A 21,451-nucleotide genomic window follows, 5' to 3' on the forward strand; every position below is an offset into this window, starting at 1 on the left:
CGTATACTTCTGTTCAATTTTTAGTGTAAACTAAACCGCATTATAAAATTCTGAATTTAATACAGTTTAAAAAAAATATGTGGAAAATAAATTTGCAAATATAAAACACTAACCGTTAGAGAATCAATAGCAAAAAACATTATTGCAGAGTTATACATGTTGTTTTATTAAATATATCTTTTTATCAGGCTTTCCAAACAGTCATATTGTGGTGAAAGGATGCTCCAGTCGGCAAATCCCATATCAGTATCTTGAGAAAATACGGATCTCATTCCTGCGGCGGATCCATCATCAATGAGAATACCATTCTCACTGCGGCTCATTGTATATGGGGGTATGTACTTTAGTTTCATATAATTTATACGGACACGTATAAACAAAGCAAAATTCTTTTATAAATTTATTTAAAATGCTTGTTGTTGTACTAAAAGAAAAAAAATGTTTAAAATTAAATTATAAAACGAGAGAATAATCAACCAAAGTATTTCTTTAACAGCTACAATTCGCCCGCTTCCTCTGAGAACGTTAACTGTTTCACGCCGCGGACAAATCTGTTAAGTGAGGAGGGTACCGTTTACAGAGTAAAACAAGCCGTTCCTCATAGCAATTTTGATTCACTCAGATTAGTAAATGACATCGGCATACTTACTCTGGCAACTCCTATTGAATACAACCGACCTTATACAGCCAATACCATTAGCAGCGATGATACTCCTGCTGATCCCCTGCACCTTATCTGGATGGGGAAGAACTTCTGTACGTATAAAATAGAATTACTATATGCAATAAAAGCAAATATTAAGTAAAGCCTGATCTTTAAAAAAACTTGTTATTTATTTTTAGTATGGTGGCCGTGTTCCTAATAATTTACAAGAAATTGACTTGAAGGTTTATAATCAAGTTCAATGCAAACTAAAACAACCTAGAGTACAATCTACTCACATTTGTACATTCACGAAAGCAGGCGAAGGCGCGTGCCATGTAAGTATTAACTTTAATATTTTATATTTAAATTACACAAATGGATTAAAACGAGAAAAATATATCATTAGTTATTCCATTATATTCATTATTTATCTTTATATAATCCAAACACACATAGTGATAAAGCTCTTAAATTTCTTAAAAATAAATTTATGGTTACTAAAAGATCACATAGAATATAATACATATAGAGATACCCTGGTTTAAATCAATTTTTTAATTTGTTATGGAAAGAATGGGAAAAATATTAACAATTTCTCAAAAATTTAAAATTTAACGAAAAGGATAAGTAATAATTTATAAAATTGTTATATGTTACATTTATTATAGTTTTATAGAGGAACATTTACCTTACATGGATGTCAATTTTTATGAAAGTCACATTATTATAATAATAACGAACCACTTTCGCACATGTAATAAAAAATGTATTTTGAGAAAAACGGCTTCGAAGTTTTACGTTTTATATATAAAAACATTTTTTTATTTAATATACTAAAAAAAAAGATCGAGTAGAACAAACCAAGTCTCAGATGAGCGAATTTAGTTACGTCAACTATAATCGAATCAAATTAGTTTAAAGTTTAGTCTGTTCAACAATCTGATGTAACTAAAAATTTAGTTAAAAATAAAAGGTTAAAACAATTAAAATGTAGTTATATGACAATATTTTTTCAACTACAATAAAGAATGATCTAACTGCGTTAATTAATCGATTATTATTCCAGAGTTAAAAATACTCATCATTATGAGTAATTTTGGTTAATCGATCAATTCAACACAGTCTTTGTCTAATTAACTGTATTTTCAGTTTCTTTGACACAATAAGATGTTATAAGAACCTAAAAATTATGTTACAAGAATTAAGCTAGTTTGCCATAATATAATTCTGGAATTACTTTCGTTAATAACTCGATTTCAGTTGTTAATATTGATCTTTTTTAAATATCTTTTGTATATCTACAGATTATTCTTAAGTATCCAAACAAAAAAATACCAAAAAATATAAAATTAAAAAATTTTTAGAATTGTAAAATTTTTAAGGTTTTAAACTATTTCTAAGCTGTGTGAACTTATTTGTAACGTAGAAAAAATTTGAAATTATTTATTAAATTTATTTATTGAGAATTAAGTATAATGAAAAAAAACATATCTACAATTTAAAAGCAGGAATATATGTATACTATCATACTACTCATGACACTTATATGACAATAAATTAAATATAAAAAACACAAATAAATTAAACAAAATAAAATCTTAATTTTTATTTAATTAGCAATTAATTAATTGTTACTTTTTTTTAGGGTGATTCCGGTGGTCCTCTTGTTGCCAATGGTCATCAGATCGGTATTGTCTCTTTTGGTCGACCATGCGCTGTAGGATATCCTGACGTATTCACGAGAGTGTCCGCTTTCAAGAATTGGCTCCAACAAAATATTGAAGAATAAGATAAAATGGAATATATTTTATACACATATATTATTATTTTAATATATGTGTATACGTAATGTTCTGCGATACTTATAAATAATATTGCTTCTGGTACCGTCATGAAATTTGTGCAAGTTTTTAATACATAATAAATAACGATTTTGGAGAAAGAATTTGAAATAATTTTCTGGTAATTACTGAGTATGTAAATAATTATTTTTGTTTGCGCACCTCGTATTAGTTTAACTATATTTTTGATTAAATGGTCTGATTATGTACATAAACGCATTGTTTAAATAAAATGTTATTTAATATCAAATGTAAAACTGACTTTAATATAATTCTATTAGATTTAAAGCAGAAAAATAAAAATTAAATAATTTTAAATCTTTTAATTATTTTTATTATTCTTTTTCTTTAACCTTTTTATAAGTACTCAGACAGTAACTTGTCTGTTGTTGCTGACATGTTACTCGCATCATAATGTGTTGCTATCAGAATAATAATGACTGAGCATTTATTGATAAATTAATGCCTCTTCGCGATATGACAATTTTGAGTAGCAACTTGCCAGCTTGTCGACTTGTATGTATGATCTAAAATCATCTGATTCAAAATTTGTGCTTTTGCTATTATATTTTACTATTATATAATAATTAGACAACAAAACCTGTGTGTTTTAACGTAAAACGATTTTTCCAAAATATTGCCGATGTCAAGAAACTCGTTTACACAGATAATACAATCCATCTAAACGAGACCAGCAATGCTTATCAAGTAGAGAAAGTGGCACTGATTTCAACTATATCAGACTTAATCACGATGTCAATCTCATTCGATTAAACACAGACATTGTATACACATCAACATAATAGAGCCTTTTCTTCTTACACAAAACGATATTACTGTCACAGATCTGCTTTTTATTCTATTTTTTGTTTTTGGGACAGTAAGTTTTTATTCAAACACACAAACTCAAACATAAAGTTAAAACTTTACTACATCTATAGTTCCTAATAATAAATACTTTTCAAGAAATATATAAGAGTTTTATGATATGCAATGAAAATAAGAATAAGATTAATGAGAGTTATAATGCGAAAAATTTTTCGTATGTAATATATATGCATTATAAATATGCTGCTTCATAAACCTAATATATTTACGTATCAAAGATTTTTTTATACAATACAATTATTCACAGTAACTATTTTATCACGCAACCCTTTAATCAACAATAAAGTTAATTGAAGTTGGTCGAGATAATCCTTAATAAAATTATTCCTCTTTCTAACGTCATTAGCCTTAGACATTATTCTCACACTTGTATATCTTAGCATAAAACACAGAAGCAGTCAGTAAAAATTTTTTACATTTCTTGTTTTTTTGTCATTTGTTTATCATTTTGTAATTTATTAATTATTTGTTTAATATTACTTTATCTCATTTTATTTTTTATATTTTATACAATTATATTATGTTGTTTAATTATTTTTATTTGTTTTATATTACAATTCTGTTGTTTAATTTATATATATATATTTTTAATCAATTTTTTTATATATGGTTAAAAAAATGTTTCTTTTGCTCCATAAACGCTCCAATTATATATTAAAACACTTTTCAATTTAAAAGAAACACAAGAATTACAAGTATGAGACAAGATTTCTATTGACTTTTCAGCACATGACAAGCAATTTATTAACGATATCATAGACTAGAATGTCAAGTATAGATTAAATCGATAAAAATGAATTAACAATGAGACTACAATATGTACTTCATTAGATAAATGGACGTAAATTCCATTCTTTCGAGAGAAGTTATGCTGATAAAAATGCCAGTTTAATTAAAACTATCACTCTTATCAATCTATAGTGCATAATGTAAATTATAAATAATAATATCATATGATATCGCGTGGAAAAAAATTCGGAAAAACGTTATGAACACGTAATTTATATCTTGATATCTATTTCAGAAGGATATATAAACTTATAAATGTGTCTATTCAATTCAGTCCCAAACAACAAATCTACAGTCAAGATGCGTGCATTTTTCTGTCTTTTATTTATTGCTCTGGCATACGTCATTGAAGGTACAAATTCATAAATTATTAATATTTTACTATAAAATAGAACAGAAAAAGAGAAATTTTAACATAGAATTTTATCATAGAAAATAATAGAAATTAATAAAAAAAAAGAGAATGAAAAATCAGAAGTAACAAGTGATTTTTCTCATATATAAAGTAATTAATTTTTATTATATGCAAACTTTTTAAAAACACAAAAATGTTTTGTATTAAAACTAGATTTGTCAAAATTTTTCCGTTAAATTTTTAAAATAATTATATTAATTTACCAATTTAACATTAGATACCAGTATTAATTTAACATAACGTAATTATGTTATTTAAATATTTTAAATATTTTAATGTTTAATTTTTAATATTTCTTTATTAAAAAATAATACGTTATAAGAAAAAACAAATAAATAACAAAATAAATAATATAATATATTTTTAAAACATAAATAAAATTTAAGTTAAATAAATAACATGTACGCTATATAAAATTCAACACATATTGTCAATTTTATTGAAAAAAATATGCTTCCACAATTTGCTTCTAAATTGTGTCACAATTCAGCGTATTACATCTTTGTGTTAATTTTTTACATATTATTTGTGTATTATGTTTATATTTTTTTATTTATTTTGTATTAATTTATTTTGAAAAATAAGATAAATTGTTTTAGATAAAAAATATATTAAATTTAATACAAATTTTCTTTATTATAACATGAGTATTTATTGCATAACATTAATTATGTAAACATTAATTATGTAAATTTAAAAGAATGCACACATCTCTTCATGTTTTTTTCTTTAGCCGTTAAAAATTAATGTAACGTAAACAATAAAATTTTGCTAAAAAGTTAGTAATTAATGTATTTTAATAATTTGTGATTTTCCTACACACGCATACAGTTTATTTAATGATATAGTAATATTATAGTCAACATGATATTTAATTTGTTATTATTAAAAATGTTTATACACACACACACACACACACATATACACACACAGTAACATATTATTATGTAATATATTATTTTATCCCTGTGACGTGATTAATTTATTTTATCTCTGTTAACGTGATTAATTTATTTTTATTAATAAGGAGCTCCATTTCCTCATGTCGTCGGTGGTAAGGATGCTCCCGCAGGCAAATATCCATATCAAGTGTCATTGAGATTATCTGGCTCGCACAGATGCGGTGCATCTATTCTTGACAGTCATAATGTATTAACTGCAGCTCATTGTGTTGACGGGTATGTTAAATATTTTGTATCTATATCAGTATAATATTAACAAAATCAAATTCTAAAAAGGTACCTGAGCATTGAATAAGATCTACTTAAATTATATTTTAATTTCTTTTTAATCTTATTTATGTATGTGTAAGTGTATGTAAAAAAAATTAAAATAACTAATGTAAAAATAAATCTTTATTCTAATCATTGGGAAAATAAAATACATTCTGTGTATATAATATTTATAATAAACAAAAACTATTTCTTAAATTCTAATTGGATTTCATTAATGATAATATATACATATAATAATGCTTGAAGGATATATTATCATATAATAATGCTATATATACATATAATAATGCTTGAAATAATAAGAAAGAAACTAACAGATAATAAAGAAATTAAATACATTATTTATTACATTATTGATTATACTGTAAATTAGTTCTTAAAAATAATTATGAATCACAGAAATTAAATTTCTCTTAAAATTTATTTTAAACATTACAATTATGCATTTGTCACAAAATTTTTATTTTGCTAAATAGCCTTACTATCGGTTTTAATTCCTTAATTCTTCTTCCGATTTCTTATTTTTTATCCATATCTTTTAAGGATATATTCTAGGATATATTAATACATAAAATGCATTTTTAATTGGTACATTAAGAAATAGACTTTACTTAGTACCAGGCCTTTAGCTATTTAGCTCAGCTACCTTAGTTCTTTAAAATACATCAAATGGTTATACATACATATATAATATAATTTATAATGCATAATATATATAAAATAAGTATTATTTTTATATGTCTTTTCATTATTAGATTGAATAATTTAAACAATCTAAAGATCCATGCCGGCACAAACCGTTTGAACGAATCAGGAGAGGTTTATGACATAGAGAGTGTTGACGTTCATGAAGATTATGATAACTTCTTATTGAGAAATGATGTCGCTTTAATTCACCTTAACAATTCTATTAAATTCAATTCGCTAGTGCAACCAATAAATCTTACAACAAATGATCGTGATCTCGAGAATAAGTCGTGCACTTTAACTGGATGGGGAAGAACATCGGTAATATTGAACTCGTGATATGAAGGTTTTTCAGTTATACATATCCAGAATGAGAAATTCTTTTAGGAAAAAACTTATTATTTATTTTCTTATTTCTTATAATAAGTTAGAAGTAACACACACATAAAACATTTTTTATAATAATTATTTGCTCTTATTATTATTTATCTGTTTTGATTCTTAATACAATTAATCATAACATTTACTCTTTCTAGCTTGGTGGAAGTATTCCAAATACATTGCAAGAAATTGAATTAATAGTTTATCCTCAAAAAAATTGTGAAAGAGATCAATGGAGAGTGATAGATAGCCACATCTGTACTTTACTAAACGAGGAGAAGGAGCATGCCACGTAAATTTTTCTTTACTTATTATTAATATTATAAAACGTTAATTCATATATAATTTAATATATAATACGAAAAAAGATTAATAACCTAAATATGTAAAAATATATATAACATTATATTATTAATAATATAAAAATTATAATTTTAAAAACTAATATAATTATATATCAAAATTTTTACCTTTACATTCAAATAATTATAAAAATAATATGCAATGATTATCATTGCAAGCAATTTATTATCATTGTATATAATAATAACATTTGTTACTAACCATTTTTATTACAGGGTGATTCTGGTGGGACCGTTGGTGGCCAATGGAGCTCAAATTGGAATAGTTTCCTTCGGTAATCCCTGCGCACTTGGATTACCAGATGTTTACACAAGAGTGAGCAGTTTCGTCCCTTGGATCAACGCAAAGAAGAAATAAAAAACATTATTTAATTTGTTTATTAAAATGTTTTTTTATTTTACGTGATTTATAATTTAATTTATAATAGAGCAAATTATTTCTGCAAAATATATTTTTTCCTTTAGTCAAATAAATAGTTAATTTAATATCAGTACAAATCATTCAGTATTTATTTTTTTCAATACACTCTTTTTAGATATAAACCTTACTTTTTTTATTAAATGTGTTTAAAAATATAGTATACAAATTTTATGGCTTTTTAAAAAGCTCAAGTATTTTTGAAGTTGTTTTGAAAATTATGTAATCTCTTAAATAAATAACTTTTAATCAAGATTACGTAATTTTTATATTAACTTAAAGTTAATAGTTTTTAAAAATAAATTTACATGTTATTTTACCCAGCATGTATTTTACAATTGTTTTTACTATACAAATATATTTGGAATATACATATATCAATTATAAACACACACACACGCGTGCGCGCGCGCACACACACACACACACACACACACATACACACAGAGAGAGAGAGGGGGGGGGATATTTCCTCTTGATATGTTTTATAAATTCTTTTTCTAAATTAGTTTAATAACAATTTTACATAGCAATTTTTTAATCTGTACTTGCGTTACATATATTCTAGATAAATATTTTCAGATAAATCTTTTACTAAACGATAACGATGTTCGCAAACGTTCTGTTTAATCACTTAGTTGATAAAATTCAGGAAAGCGTCATAAACACTTAATTTATATCTTTGTTGTATCTATTTCAAAGACATATGTAAACTTATAAATACATCTATTCGCTTCAGATCTAGGTAACGAAATCTGTAATCAAAGATGTGTGCATTTGCTTTTCTTACACTTACCGTTTTGGCACATGCTATTGAAGGTACAAATTTACAAATTATTATAAATGCTAAAAAATTTAAAGTTTGAAACAATTTCTTAAATCCAAATTATTTCGGAAAATGCTGATACATTTTCTATTTATTAAATAAAACTTAATTTTTGCCAGATTTCATTGGTGGACAATCTTAATTCCTCTAATTTGGCTAATATCCTTTGTAACTTTCCCAAACATACAATTCAGTTTAGCAGTATAATCAACATAAAGTCAACACAATATTAATCATTAAAAGCGTGTATATATAATAATGTAATACATATTATTTTGCGCATTTATTATGTACTATAATTAATTAATATATTTTTTTTAACAAGGAGTTCCGGTTCCTTACATCATCGGTGGTAGGGATGCTCCTATTGGTAAATATCCGTATCAAGCATCATTGAGACTTTTCACTTCGCATAGATGTGGTGGATCTATCCTTGATCATTTTAACGTTTTAACTGCAGCACGTTGTGTTGACGGGTACGTTAAATATGCTGTATTAAATGCTATATCAAGCTTCCCTTTATTTTATAATTCAATTCTTATTTAATTATAAGAATTTATATATAAAGGTAGCTTTAATATGCACGAACAATAACACATACTTAGAAGTTACATTTTAAATCTCCAGAAACCAAACTTTTGCACATAATTAATACAAACATACTTTATTTATTGTTAGATTGGAAGATTATCTGATGTATCTAAATGTCCATGTCGGCACAAACTTTTTGACCGAACCAGGAGATGGTTATAAAATAGAGAATGTTAGCATTCACGAAAATTACGACAAGGAGTTACTTAAAAATGACATCGCCTTAGTGCACACTAGAATTCCTATCGAATACACTACACTGATTCAACCGATAAATCTTGCGACAAACGATAAAGATCTTGAGGGCAAACCGTGTACTTTAACTGGATGGGGAGCTACAAGGGTAATATTGGACTCATGTTAGATATATTTAAGAATAAAATACTTTTTTGAAAAATTTATTATCTTCTCTTTACATATAACAATAAGTTAAAATTAAATGAGACAACATTTTGATAATAATTATTCCTTGTTATTATTTGTCATTTATTTTGATTTATAACATAACAATTATTATAATTATTATTATTTATCCCTTTTAGTTTGGTAGAAAACCTACATATAATTTGCAAGAAATTGAATTGGTAATTTATCCGCAGAAAGATTGTGAAAGAGATCAAAATGGAAGATGGAATGTAACAGATAGTAATATCTGCACTTTAGCTAAAGAAGGAGAAGGAGCGTGTCACGTAAGTTTTGTTTGTTATTAATATAAACCAACAGGATATCTTAAAATTTGAGGATAAGATTACAGCATAAAAGTTTGTCAAAAATTAAGTAATAAAAGTGTACGAATAATTATAGCATACTTTTCTGGATATTATTTCGAGTACATATAGGCAAGTAATTAAAGTGTATACTATTTTTTTATAATAAAAATAGATTTTTTAATATAAAAGTTTATTGTATAACCAGTCATAAACATTGATTAAAGAAAAAATTCTATTCTATCATGTGTTGTAAAGGCAATAGTATCAGAGGTATTAAACATTTCACTAAACATAACACTAACATAACATACACACACACACACACACACACACACACACACACACACACACACACACACACACACATATATATATATATAATTATAATATAATGGAATTTTATTATTAATTGTATGTCATTCTAGGGTGATCATGGTGGGCCTTTGGTGGTCAATGGTTTCCAAATTGGAATCGTTTCCTTTGGTAATGTCTGCATGGGATTACCTTACGATTTGAATCACCAGATGTTTACACAAAACAACCAGCTTTTTATCTTGGATCAATGCAAATTTAAAGAAATAAAAAATATTCTTCAATTTATTTATTAATACAAAAATAAATTGTGAGAACATATTAATATTAATATATCATAAAACTTTACATTTTTTTTAAAGCTACTCAAATTTAAATTTAAAATTAATACATTTCACAATAAATTGATAGCGCTACTGTAAGTGTGTTCAAAATTGTAACCGTATAAAATTAAAAAAAAAACAAATATACATTACAATAGCATGTAATAAGAAATAAAAGAAAGGTGACGTCTTAATAAAGAATTTGTTAAATTGAACTTCATATGCATTATGATATTTTTATTTATAAAACTTGTAAAACAAAAATAATATTTTGTTATTAAAAATTCGTTATTTTAACAATATGCTTATACTTTGCTAACAAAGCCTGCTCATAGAATCTGACAGCAAATTGGTGGCAAAAATTGAGCAGAAATCGCAACTCTTGGTCAGTTACTGCTCCCATGTTAACACAGCATGATCAATAAACTTTGTCATATTTTCTATGGCAATTTGTCGATATCTTGTGATATTATAAATTATAGACTATGTGTGCAATTTATAACTTTTTTACTGAATACGATGGGTAGCAAACACTTGGCGTGATCTGTTTTCGACAAACATTTGGCTATATTTGGAAACTTATAGAAATACTATCTGTTTGTTTTAATTGCAACAACTAATTTAGAATCAAAATGTGTGGGTGTTAACCACAGCATATTGTGTCTATGTAGTATTAATGGAATCTAATTCTAAAGCTAATCTTTTAACATATAGTAAATTAACACAAAGTATAAAGTATTTAATTATGCTATATTATTGTTAAATTTAAAAATTAGCTCAAAATCCATATCGGTATAAATTTTTTATACAAATTAGAAGAAAGTTATGAGATACAGAATGTTATTGTCTATGAAAATGACGATAATTTCTTTAAAAATAACATTGCCTTAGTTTATCTTAAAACTCTTATCAGATACAATATACTAGTGCAATTGATAAAGATCTTAAGGACAAGTTTGTACATTAATCGAGTGCAGATCTATAAAAATAATATTAAACTTGTAATACAAGAAGTTTTAAAGTTAAACATATCTATGAACTCTTATAAAGATACTCTTATAAAAAAACTTATTAGTTCCTCTCTATATATAATGAATAGATATATACATACGCTGAGAGAAAAATGTCGAAGTACTGAGAACCAAACATTTCTTATAACATCTTCTTCAATATTTATTTATTATAAAATAATTTATTTGTGAAAACAAAATATATATTTCTAAGAAATGCTCATTTTTTTTATTAATTGGTTTATTTCTTAGAAATAAAATTTTTAGAGTAAAATATACACTATTTCTCATTAAAAAATTTTAATTATTTTTTTCAAATAAATAGTTTATTGAAATAGGGCAAATTAAATGTTTTATTTCTGATAAATGAATTATTTATTTTTACGCACACTGAATGTTATCTCTTCAAAAAAGGTATATTTTACAGAAATGTATTTCAGAAGTATATTTCGCAGAATATTTTACCAAAATATATATTTGTTTTTACAAATAAATTTTTTTATGACAAATAAATATCGAAGAAAACGTCACAAAAAATATTTGGTTCTCAATACTTCGACATTTTTCTCTCAGTATATACATAATAATAATGGAATTGTATATATATTTTTATATTTATTGTCTATGTATATATATATATATATATATTTATTTATTTATTTATTTACCTTGCTACTTATAATATAATTCTTTAAAATTTTTTATGGTCAATGACTGCTATCATTGTATAGTAATTTTTAATATATTGCGGCATTTTGATAAAAAAAAACAGTAAAAATTTTTATAATTTTTTTCTTCTTGATCCATATTTACTGCTTACCATAATAATTTTTGATATAAAATTTTCTCTGTGGACAAGTGACAAATAAAGAAATATAAGTAGTATATAAGTAATAACTCACAATTGTTATTTGTTATTTGTTTTAATTTACATAACAATTATTATAACATTTATCCTTTTTAATTATGTAAAAAGCTTTTAAATAATTTGCAAATCGAATTAAAATTTATTCAGAAGGTAAATATGTAAATTGACAGCCAATTAAATTTAATAAGAATTCGATTGGTCTAGGTTCAGTTTCTGAAATTCGATAATCTCAAATACTCGCAATTGGCTGGTTTGTATTTAGACATACGAGACAATCTCGCACGTATATTTGGTACAGAACGTTACGATATGTACTGTAAATTCTTAGCACTAAAATAACATGATAATAATTTCTACATTAATTTTTAAATCTGTTTATCAGTTGTGTCACGTATTTCCAGATAATGATTTTGAAATAAATTTTACTGAATGATAAACTTTGCAAACAATTCTGCCTATTTCATGTCTAATCGCTTAGTTAAAAAAAATTCAGAGAAACGTTTACAAGCACTTGATTTATATCTTTGATATACCTACTTCAGAAACATATATAAACCTAAATGAATTTATCCATTCCTTTCAGATTCAGGTAACAAATCTGTAATCAAAGATGTTTGCATCTGCTTGTTTCATATTTATCGCTCTGTTATGCACTACTGAAGGTATGAATATATAAATTATTATAAATATTTTATTATAATAAAAAAAGACAGAACAATAATGTGTTTTGATAATACAATTTGTAAATTAGTGAAAATTTTTCTCAGAATATTTATATAAATTAAAACACTTTTCAAAATATTGAAAAATCTACACTTTTTCTCAGAATTTTTCATATACACATATGCATTCTGAAATACAGGAGAAAAGATTAAAACAAACCTATTAACTATACTAAGTAATGATAAAATATAAAATTCTTTGAAATATAATGTTATCCTACAATAATAACAATTTTCAGAGTAAATTTTATGAAAAAAATCTTTTAGTGTATTAACATATATATATTTTTTTTTTATAAGGAGCTCCGTCTTCACTTATTGTTGGCGGTAAGGATGCTCCATTCGGCAAATATCCGTATCAAGTGTCATTAAGATTTATTGGCAATCACAGATGTGGTGGATCTATCATTGATAATCTGAATGTGTTAACGTCAGCAAGTTGTGTCTTTGGGTATGTCTTACGTTCTGAATCTATATCAATACTTTATATTCTATATTTATACGTATATCAACATACATCTATCTAATATATTTAAAACATAGTAGCTGAAACATATATATGTATATATATTTTTTTTATGAAAAAATATTTGTGAGATGTAATATGATCTATCGTGCACTACTTTTAGTAATTTATATTTATTCTATCTTTTTTTTAAATAAACAATATTCTACATTGTATTCTTTTTATATTATTATATGTATATATGCAATTAACACAGTAATATTGAAATTAATCAAATTTAATATATTAAAATTAATTATTTAATATTAAAAATATTGAGTAGAGGAGAAGATGGTAATATGGCCAGTGAGGATAATATGGCCATTCATATTATCTCCGTTATTAGTTGACAAATTCTAGTAATTATTTATGATATCATTTGTTTAGTAGCCTACTGTTATATAATGATGCTAATATGACAAAACACAACAGTCAACATTTGTTATAAGGCATTTTTACTTTTAAGAATTTGGAAAATTTTTTCAGGTACATTTTAACATTTAATTACACATACTTCCTCATTCTTTTTAAACTTAATCGCATTATCACACAAATTAATGTATGTACACTTGAGTACTTTCTTATTATTTAACTCTTTATTCGGCTCTATATATTTCAAATTATACAAAATTAAACGATGATATAGAATGTTGTCAACATGGTTATCTAAGAGTGCTACTAATATATGTCACTTTTGAGATCTGCATATCGACAAAATTCCTCGATAAATCAATTAAAGGCTTAATTTAAGGCTGTTAATTTGTTTAAATCCTTATATATGAATAAGATTCTTTAGATTTAAGGTTATTTTTATTTAACTTCCATTAAATGTCAATAAAAATCACCTATTTCAATATAACAACTTATTTTATATAAATATATATGTTTCTAGCAATATATGTTTCTAACAAAATACTGTAACTTTTTTAAACAAAACCAATTTTTTTACATTTATTTTTGTGGTGGCCACATTACCCTTCCTATTTCTTTTCGGCCCATTATGCAGTATCGTTACATTTTTATAAATAATATATAATATAATAAATATTTTATAACTTTGCATTCAAAATCTAACGAGCAATACTTTGATGAATATAATCGTAAAATTTCAACTCAAAACATTGATTATTAACGAAATTATTAAATAAAATATAAGTGAATGGCCATATTATCACCTTCTCCTCTAATATTTTTGACTGTTTTTATCTTTTAAATCAATATCTCATTTTTTATATATGGGATAAAATTTTGAAATTTTGACTCTTTATAATTAATTCATAACAAAACGTCAGAAAATTTCTCAAAATCTCCTATTATACACAAAGAATAGAATATTAAAAATAAGAACAGGGAAAATAATTATTCAATTAAAAAGTGCAGTAGTCTGATTTATTATTACTTATTTGTATGGTCGTGGACAAAAAATTGTCTGACTTTTTGTGATAAGTTTTGGAACCCACCCCATCATGTGTATATATTTATGTTATTACATTCTCATTACAAATATTTGCGGGTAACGCATTAGTTAGAACAACAAAATTATGCATAAGAATCATGTATATTAATAAAGTAAGAATGTAATAACAACATAAATATATACACATGATGAGGTGGATTCCAAAACTTATCACAAAGTCAGACAACCTTTTTATCTACGACCATACATCACCATATAGCATAGTTCATCCCTGCTACGTTCTATTATATTATGCTAGAAAACTATGATAACAGAAGTTTAAAAAAAACACAAATGGCTAGAATCTCTTGTAATTGCTAGCATTTCATTATTTGAGTACTTACATGCTTTTTTCTAATATTAGATTTACAAAATATGCTGCCATTTGTAACGGTCCATACTGCCACAATCTATTTAAACGAAAAAGGGCATGAATATAAGGTAACGGGTATTACCATTCACTCAAGTTACAATTCTCCATTAAAACTTAATGACATCGCTTTGGTTCACCTTCAAAATCCTATCATATACAATGCGCTAGAGCAACCGATAAATCTTGCGACAACCGATAGAGATATCGAAGGCAAGCCGTGCACATTAACCGGATGGGGAGTTACAAAGGTAATATCAAACTCAGTGATTCAATGATTTTTCAGTATATACATATACATAACATAACATAACATTCTTTTATTGTTATACATAATAATTGCATATAATATAAAATGGAAAGTAAATAAGAAGAAAAAAACATTTTTATAATAATTATTCGCTGTTGTTATTCGTCATTTGCTTCCATTTTCAACAAGTATTGTAACATTATTCTTTTTAGATTGGTGAAAATTTTTCAAATAACTTGCAAGAAATTGAGTTAACAGTTTATCCGCAGAGAACCTGCATGAGAGATTGGTTGATTCACGATGTCATTGTAGGAGACAGCCATATCTGCACTTCAACTAAAAAAGGAAGAAGGAGCGTGCTACGTAAGCTATATAGTCGATTGTTAATATTATAAATCAAAATTTCATACACATACAAACCTAAAAAAATGTTAATAAAAAATAATACAAGTATAACAATAATAGAAATTATAAGTCAATTAAACTTTTAATTTAACATAAAAATTTTTAGATTGATTTTTAATTTAACATTAAAACAATTATAAATGATAATAATTTCCGATAATGAACAATTTAGTACTGTTCTACAGAATATACAGGGTGTCCCAAAACATACTGGTCAACGTTCGTAAAAGGTAGAAGGGATTGAGATAAACATAAAGTCCAATATTGTCTTGGGTTAGGTCCACCAATAATCGAAATATTAACGTATAGAATCGGCAAATAATTTAATTGATTTTTATCGTAACTGTGAACAGTAAATTAATGAAAGCTTATCATACATTCACGATAGATTTTTTCTCCGTGTTATAGCTCGAGCGGATCGAGCTCTTCTCTCGCATAATTGAAAAATTAATACCTCGATTATTGGTAGACTTAACCCAAGACCTAACTAAAGACCTAATCCAAGACAATATTGGACTTTTATGTTCATCTCGATCCCTTCTAGCTTTTTACGAGCGTTGACCAGTATGTTTTAGGACACTCTGTATAAAATAATGAAATTTTATTATTAATTGTATCTTTGTTCTAGGGAGATTCTGGTGGACCTTTAGTGATTGATGGAATTCAAATTGGAATTGTTTCTTTTGGTTTCCTTGTGCAGTTGGATTGCCAGATGTTTATACAAAAGTAACTAGTTTTCTAAATTGGATCATGATAAACAAGAAAAAATAAATTAGAATAAATTATTTATTTTTTTATTTATAAAAATGCCATTGTGTCCTATGTAAATTAAAATTTAATTAATAATATTATTTTACTAAATTATTTCACTAAATGTATATTTTTATTAGTTAAATAAATGTGGAAATAACAAATCAATAACTTTTATTTCTTGACATAACTGTTTTGTTTGCACATCACAGTAATCGCTGCTTTATTTGCAATAAACAGTGTTAAAACATTTATGACATAATATTAATTGTAAAGATAATTGAAGTTTACAACTTTATATTATATATAAATCTGTATTATAGGTATACAAGGTTAAATAGCAACAGTTTAAAAAAAACTGTTATATTATTTATAAAAACATGTTTTAATTCACGTTTATGTTTTTAAAGCCTTATTTTTATAGCTATGTAAAAAAACATACTATCCAAAAATAAAGCAGTATGCTACTATTAGTAATCTTTGTTTATATACAACAGAATTTTTATTAAAAAACAAAGGATTATAAAATATATTACCGTACAATTTTAAAAATAAGAGTATAAATATATTAGCCTTTACATTTTTTCAAAGTCAAAGATCTTTCAAATTTAAACCTAACAAGGTACTTTACGGTAAAGTATTGATACCACCACTGTAAGCGCTAACGTAAGAAGGATAAACATACGTAATAATAGGATAATCCAGGATAATCAAACACTGCGCTATTCCGAGCAATTTCTTTACTGTTAAATGGCAATTACTTATGATCTCTATCTAAATAAGGTAAAGTGAAACTATTATGTGTGAAACTACAATATATGTATAGATAAGATATTAATAAGGTCTCACGCGTATATTTAACTTGAGGAACTATCCTATGGCTTTTAATATATTTTATTATAAATCTTTATATCTAAAATAGCACGATAAATAACGGTTTAACGAAGTAATTTTTGCATCATTGTATCAAGATTGCGTTACGTAATCCAGATAAAGATAAAATTAAATTTTCACTGAAAGATAACAATCTTCAATACAATTCTACGTCTAATCGCTTAGTTAGCTAGAAAGAAAAATTTAGAAAAACGTTACAAGCATGAAATGTAAATTATATCTATAATATCTGATAATTTATATCTCTATTACACCTATTTCAAAAACATATATAAACCTATGAAGTATCTTTTGTTTTAAATCCAACAACAAGTCTGCAATTAAAGATGCGTGCATTTGCTTGTCTTATATTTATCACTCTGACATACGCCAATGAAGGTATAAATTTATAAATTATTAAGACAATATTATCATAAATATCATAACATAAATCTAAGTTTTATAAACTAATACTTTATTCTTATTTCTCAGAAATAAAAAATTGCTAAAACTACACCGAAAGAAAAAAATAGTTGCAGTAATAATAAGTAATAATAAATTTATAATAATCATTTTAATTCAATCACATTTATAATTATTCAACAATGTAAACTATTGCTGTTTAAACTATATTAAACATAATTGCTATATTATTATAATCATATATTGGTCTATTTTATATTTTATTGTATTAAAATTTAAAATATAAAATATATATAATAAATATTAATTAATTAAAGAAAATTATATAAAATTACTTAAAATTCTTCAACACAATGTTGCCCTATTATGATCTTCAGGATCAATTTATTAAGAAAATTCTTTCAGTGTATTAAAATAATTTATTTTTGTCAAAAAGTGTACGGAGCTCAGTCTCCATACATCGTCGGTGGTAAGATTGCTGCCAATGGCAAATTTCCATATCAAGTATCATTAAAATTTAACAACAAGCTCAGATGCAGTGGTTCTATCATTAATAATTTGAACGTGTTAACTGCAGCATATTGTGTCGTTGGGTATGTTAAACATTTAAGATTTATATCTATACTTATATCTATACTTGTATCTGTATCTATGTTATATTTATTTAAATCTATATTATATCTAATTTTTAATACTTATTATGACAGAAAAAAAACATTTTTTTAATAAAAAATTAATCACGAAACATGAGACTAATAGGGACTAATTAATTCATTTCTTTTTTATATTTTTGTAGATAGAACTAAAAAATTTATTTAAAGGCACAAATCTTATCTATATAATTAAAAATAGATGTAAGAAAACAAAAAAAATATTGTGTGTAACATGTGCGGATTTGCTATTGCCATGCTCGCCTTTGACTTGTGCATCCATATATCCTGCACTTGCTGGCAATTAGTCGACTCACTATTAGCATTAGCTGCACAAATACTATTTTGTTACCTGTGCAAATGAATTAAATTCTATAATACTGTACTATTTTTTTATTTGTTATATAATATATTATAAGTGAGTCTTTTATATAAATATATTATAACATAATAATAAAATTAATAACATTTATTAATAGATTAAATAATATAACTCTTACAGATTAAAATTATTACTTAATATAAAAATATAAGCGGCAAAAATATCAAATTATAATGTTTCTGTTTTTTAAACTGGATATTATTTTATACATACAAAATGTTGAAACTTTTTACTCCTCCCTAATTTATAATATGTAAATAGTTAAAATATTTACAATCTTATTTTTTATAAAAAGTATTAATTTAAAATAAAAGCAATTAAAAATACCGCTCATCGTCTGTAACATTAAAAAGAATTCTAATTTTTTTGTATTTCTATGCAATAATTTTGTAACAATACATCGCGTATAATTTCTGTTGTGTTAACCAATTAACTTTTAACGCAACTTTATAAGTGAGCTTTTTTTATTCACATAACTTAATTAAATTAATTTATTATTAATTTTATAATTTTAATTTATTAATTTTAACTTAATTTAGTATAAAAAATATAAACTTACCCAGCTCTGATTATTAGGTTGGAAGATCCGCTACAGAATCTAACGGTCCATGCTGGCACAAACTATTTGAATGTAAAAGGATTTGTTCTTGAGGTAGCAATTATTACCGTTCATCAAAATTATGACGCTTATTTACGCATTAATGACATCGCTTTAATTCATCTTAAAACTCCTATCAAATACAATGCACTAGTGCAACCGATCAATCTTGCGACTTCCGATAAAAATATCGAAGGCAAGCGGTGCACATTATCCGGATGGGGAAATACACAGGTAATATTCATCAAACACAAGTTTTTGTATATATTTAAAACACTCTTTTATATATATGTATGTGAGTGTTTTAATATATAGAAAAACTTTATTTTCTCTTTATATCTGATAATAAAGCTAAAAGTAAACAAATAACAAGAAATTTTTGTATTAATTATTGGCTATTATTATTATTAATTATTTGCATCAGTTTACATTATAATAAAGATTTATCTTTTTCAGATTGATGAAAGTATTCCAAATAACTTACTTGAAATTGAGCTGTTAGTTTACCCGCAAGAAGACTGCGCGAGAGCATGGACGGATGTCAATGTGATAGATAGCCATGTCTGTACTTTAACTAAAAAAGGAGAAGAGCATGCTACGTAAGCCATCAATTATTAATATTATAAAAAATATATATTTTATACAAAGCTAAAAAAATATTAACAATATAGAAAAATGAAAGAGTTGATCTAATTATTTATTAATTAAATTTTATCTTAACACTAAAATAATTATAACAATAATTTGCTTTAAATAATTTATTAATTATTGTATATAATATTAATATTTTATTATTAATTGTATTTTATTCTAGGGTGATTTTGGTGGACCTTTAGTAGTCGATGGAGTTCAATCGGAATCTTTTCTTTCGGTAATCCCTGCGCGCTTGGATACCCAGATGTTTACACTAGAGTGACCAGTTTTCTACCTTGGATTATTATAAATTGAAAAAATAAAAAATATAGTTTATTGTTTAGTATTTATATTATATAAATGTTATTTGTCTCATATGATTTATAATTTAATTAATAATAGTATATAGTATATAAGGGGAACAAATTATTTCTGCTAAATGTACGCCTTTTCTACCAGTAAAATAAATTAACGATAAAAATTAATAACATTTTTAATATAGAAATTAATGTTTTTGTTCGCTGTAATAATCGTTTAATTTTACCCAACGCGTTAAATAATATTAATGTTATTTATGTTTGCAAAATTTATAATTTATTGTTATAAGTATTTGTTTAATAAATTTGCAAAAAAGATTTTTAATATAAATAAAAAGTTTAATAAAAAAAAAAAAGAAAATAAATTTTATTATTAATTTTATTTAAAGTATGGATTAAACCTAATGCATAGAGTTAAATATTTTTAGATTAATTTTAGGGTCACTTATATAATACTTTAAATTTGTCTGATAAAAATATCTCTAATTAAAATGATACTTATGCGGTCTTAAAATTGTTATCTAATCAAAATTATCTAATCTTAAATCTTATCTTTACATATAAATACATGTAAATATACATATATTAAGAACATATATATATACTATATATATTATGAAGTAGCTTTTTCGGTCAATAGTAACTAATCTTTCATAATGTACGCATTTTTTGGTCTTTTGATTGCCTCTTGGCAGCAATCAGTCATGGTAAGTGTTAAATAAAATAAAACAATTTGGTCATTGAAATATTAATGAATGAGAAAAACAATTTATTTTAATAAATTTAGATAAAAATAAATCTTAATTTTATTTATG

The 21,451-nt window shown here is 24.7% G+C and overlaps 3 protein-coding genes and 1 pseudogene across 3 annotated transcripts; all 4 read left to right on the top strand.

Moving 5' to 3' along the window:
- The first annotated feature begins 328 nt into the window (after positions 1 to 328).
- LOC118648310 lies at positions 329 to 2,466 on the top strand (annotated as a pseudogene).
- A 1,942-nt stretch (positions 2,467 to 4,408) lies between these two features.
- LOC118648311 (chymotrypsin-1-like) lies at positions 4,409 to 7,665 on the top strand. Its single transcript, XM_036294643.1, has 5 exons — positions 4,409 to 4,516; positions 5,607 to 5,757; positions 6,570 to 6,822; positions 7,038 to 7,174; positions 7,461 to 7,665. Exons 1-5 carry the CDS (start codon positions 4,420 to 4,422, stop codon positions 7,600 to 7,602), a joined length of 780 nt encoding a protein of 259 aa, XP_036150536.1. The 5' UTR covers positions 4,409 to 4,419; the 3' UTR covers positions 7,603 to 7,665.
- Positions 7,666 to 8,320: 655 nt separating this feature from the next.
- On the top strand, positions 8,321 to 20,289 carry LOC118648312 (serine protease 53-like). Its single transcript, XM_036294644.1, has 11 exons — positions 8,321 to 8,481; positions 8,814 to 8,964; positions 9,167 to 9,422; positions 9,622 to 9,768; positions 10,215 to 10,353; positions 15,350 to 15,606; positions 16,639 to 16,736; positions 17,929 to 18,032; positions 18,493 to 18,649; positions 19,665 to 19,920; positions 20,143 to 20,289. The coding sequence occupies exons 1-11, from the start codon at positions 8,430 to 8,432 to the stop codon at positions 20,287 to 20,289; spliced, it is 1,764 nt and encodes a 587-aa protein (XP_036150537.1). The 5' UTR covers positions 8,321 to 8,429.
- On the top strand, positions 12,855 to 15,564 carry LOC118648309 (chymotrypsin-1-like). Its single transcript, XM_036294642.1, has 3 exons — positions 12,855 to 12,964; positions 13,325 to 13,475; positions 15,350 to 15,564. Exons 1-3 carry the CDS (start codon positions 12,913 to 12,915, stop codon positions 15,417 to 15,419), a joined length of 273 nt encoding a protein of 90 aa, XP_036150535.1. The 5' UTR covers positions 12,855 to 12,912; the 3' UTR covers positions 15,420 to 15,564.
- Positions 20,290 to 21,451: the final 1,162 nt, after the last annotated feature.

The sequence above is a fragment of the Monomorium pharaonis genome, unplaced genomic scaffold (assembly GCF_013373865.1).
Source record: "Monomorium pharaonis isolate MP-MQ-018 unplaced genomic scaffold, ASM1337386v2 scaffold_367, whole genome shotgun sequence".
In the NCBI taxonomy this organism is placed as follows: Eukaryota; Metazoa; Arthropoda; class Insecta; order Hymenoptera; family Formicidae; genus Monomorium; species Monomorium pharaonis.

Coding starts and splice junctions, on each gene's coding strand:
- LOC118648312 (XM_036294644.1), top strand. CDS start 8,430: ATGTGTGCATTTGCTTTTCTTACACTTACCGTTTTGGCACATGCTATT. Junction 8,965..9,166: donor GCAGCACGTTGTGTTGACGG/GTACGTTAAATA, acceptor ATTTATTGTTAG/ATTGGAAGATTATCTGATGT. Junction 16,737..17,928: donor TGCCAGATGTTTATACAAAA/GTAACTAGTTTT, acceptor AAAACATATATA/AACCTATGAAGTATCTTTTG.
- LOC118648311 (XM_036294643.1), top strand. CDS start 4,420: ATGTGTCTATTCAATTCAGTCCCAAACAACAAATCTACAGTCAAGATG. Junction 4,517..5,606: donor TCTGGCATACGTCATTGAAG/GTACAAATTCAT, acceptor TTTATTAATAAG/GAGCTCCATTTCCTCATGTC. Junction 7,175..7,460: donor GAGGAGAAGGAGCATGCCAC/GTAAATTTTTCT, acceptor TTTTTATTACAG/GGTGATTCTGGTGGGACCGT.
- LOC118648309 (XM_036294642.1), top strand. CDS start 12,913: ATGTTTGCATCTGCTTGTTTCATATTTATCGCTCTGTTATGCACTACT. Junction 12,965..13,324: donor TCTGTTATGCACTACTGAAG/GTATGAATATAT, acceptor TTTTTTTATAAG/GAGCTCCGTCTTCACTTATT. Junction 13,476..15,349: donor TCAGCAAGTTGTGTCTTTGG/GTATGTCTTACG, acceptor TTCTAATATTAG/ATTTACAAAATATGCTGCCA.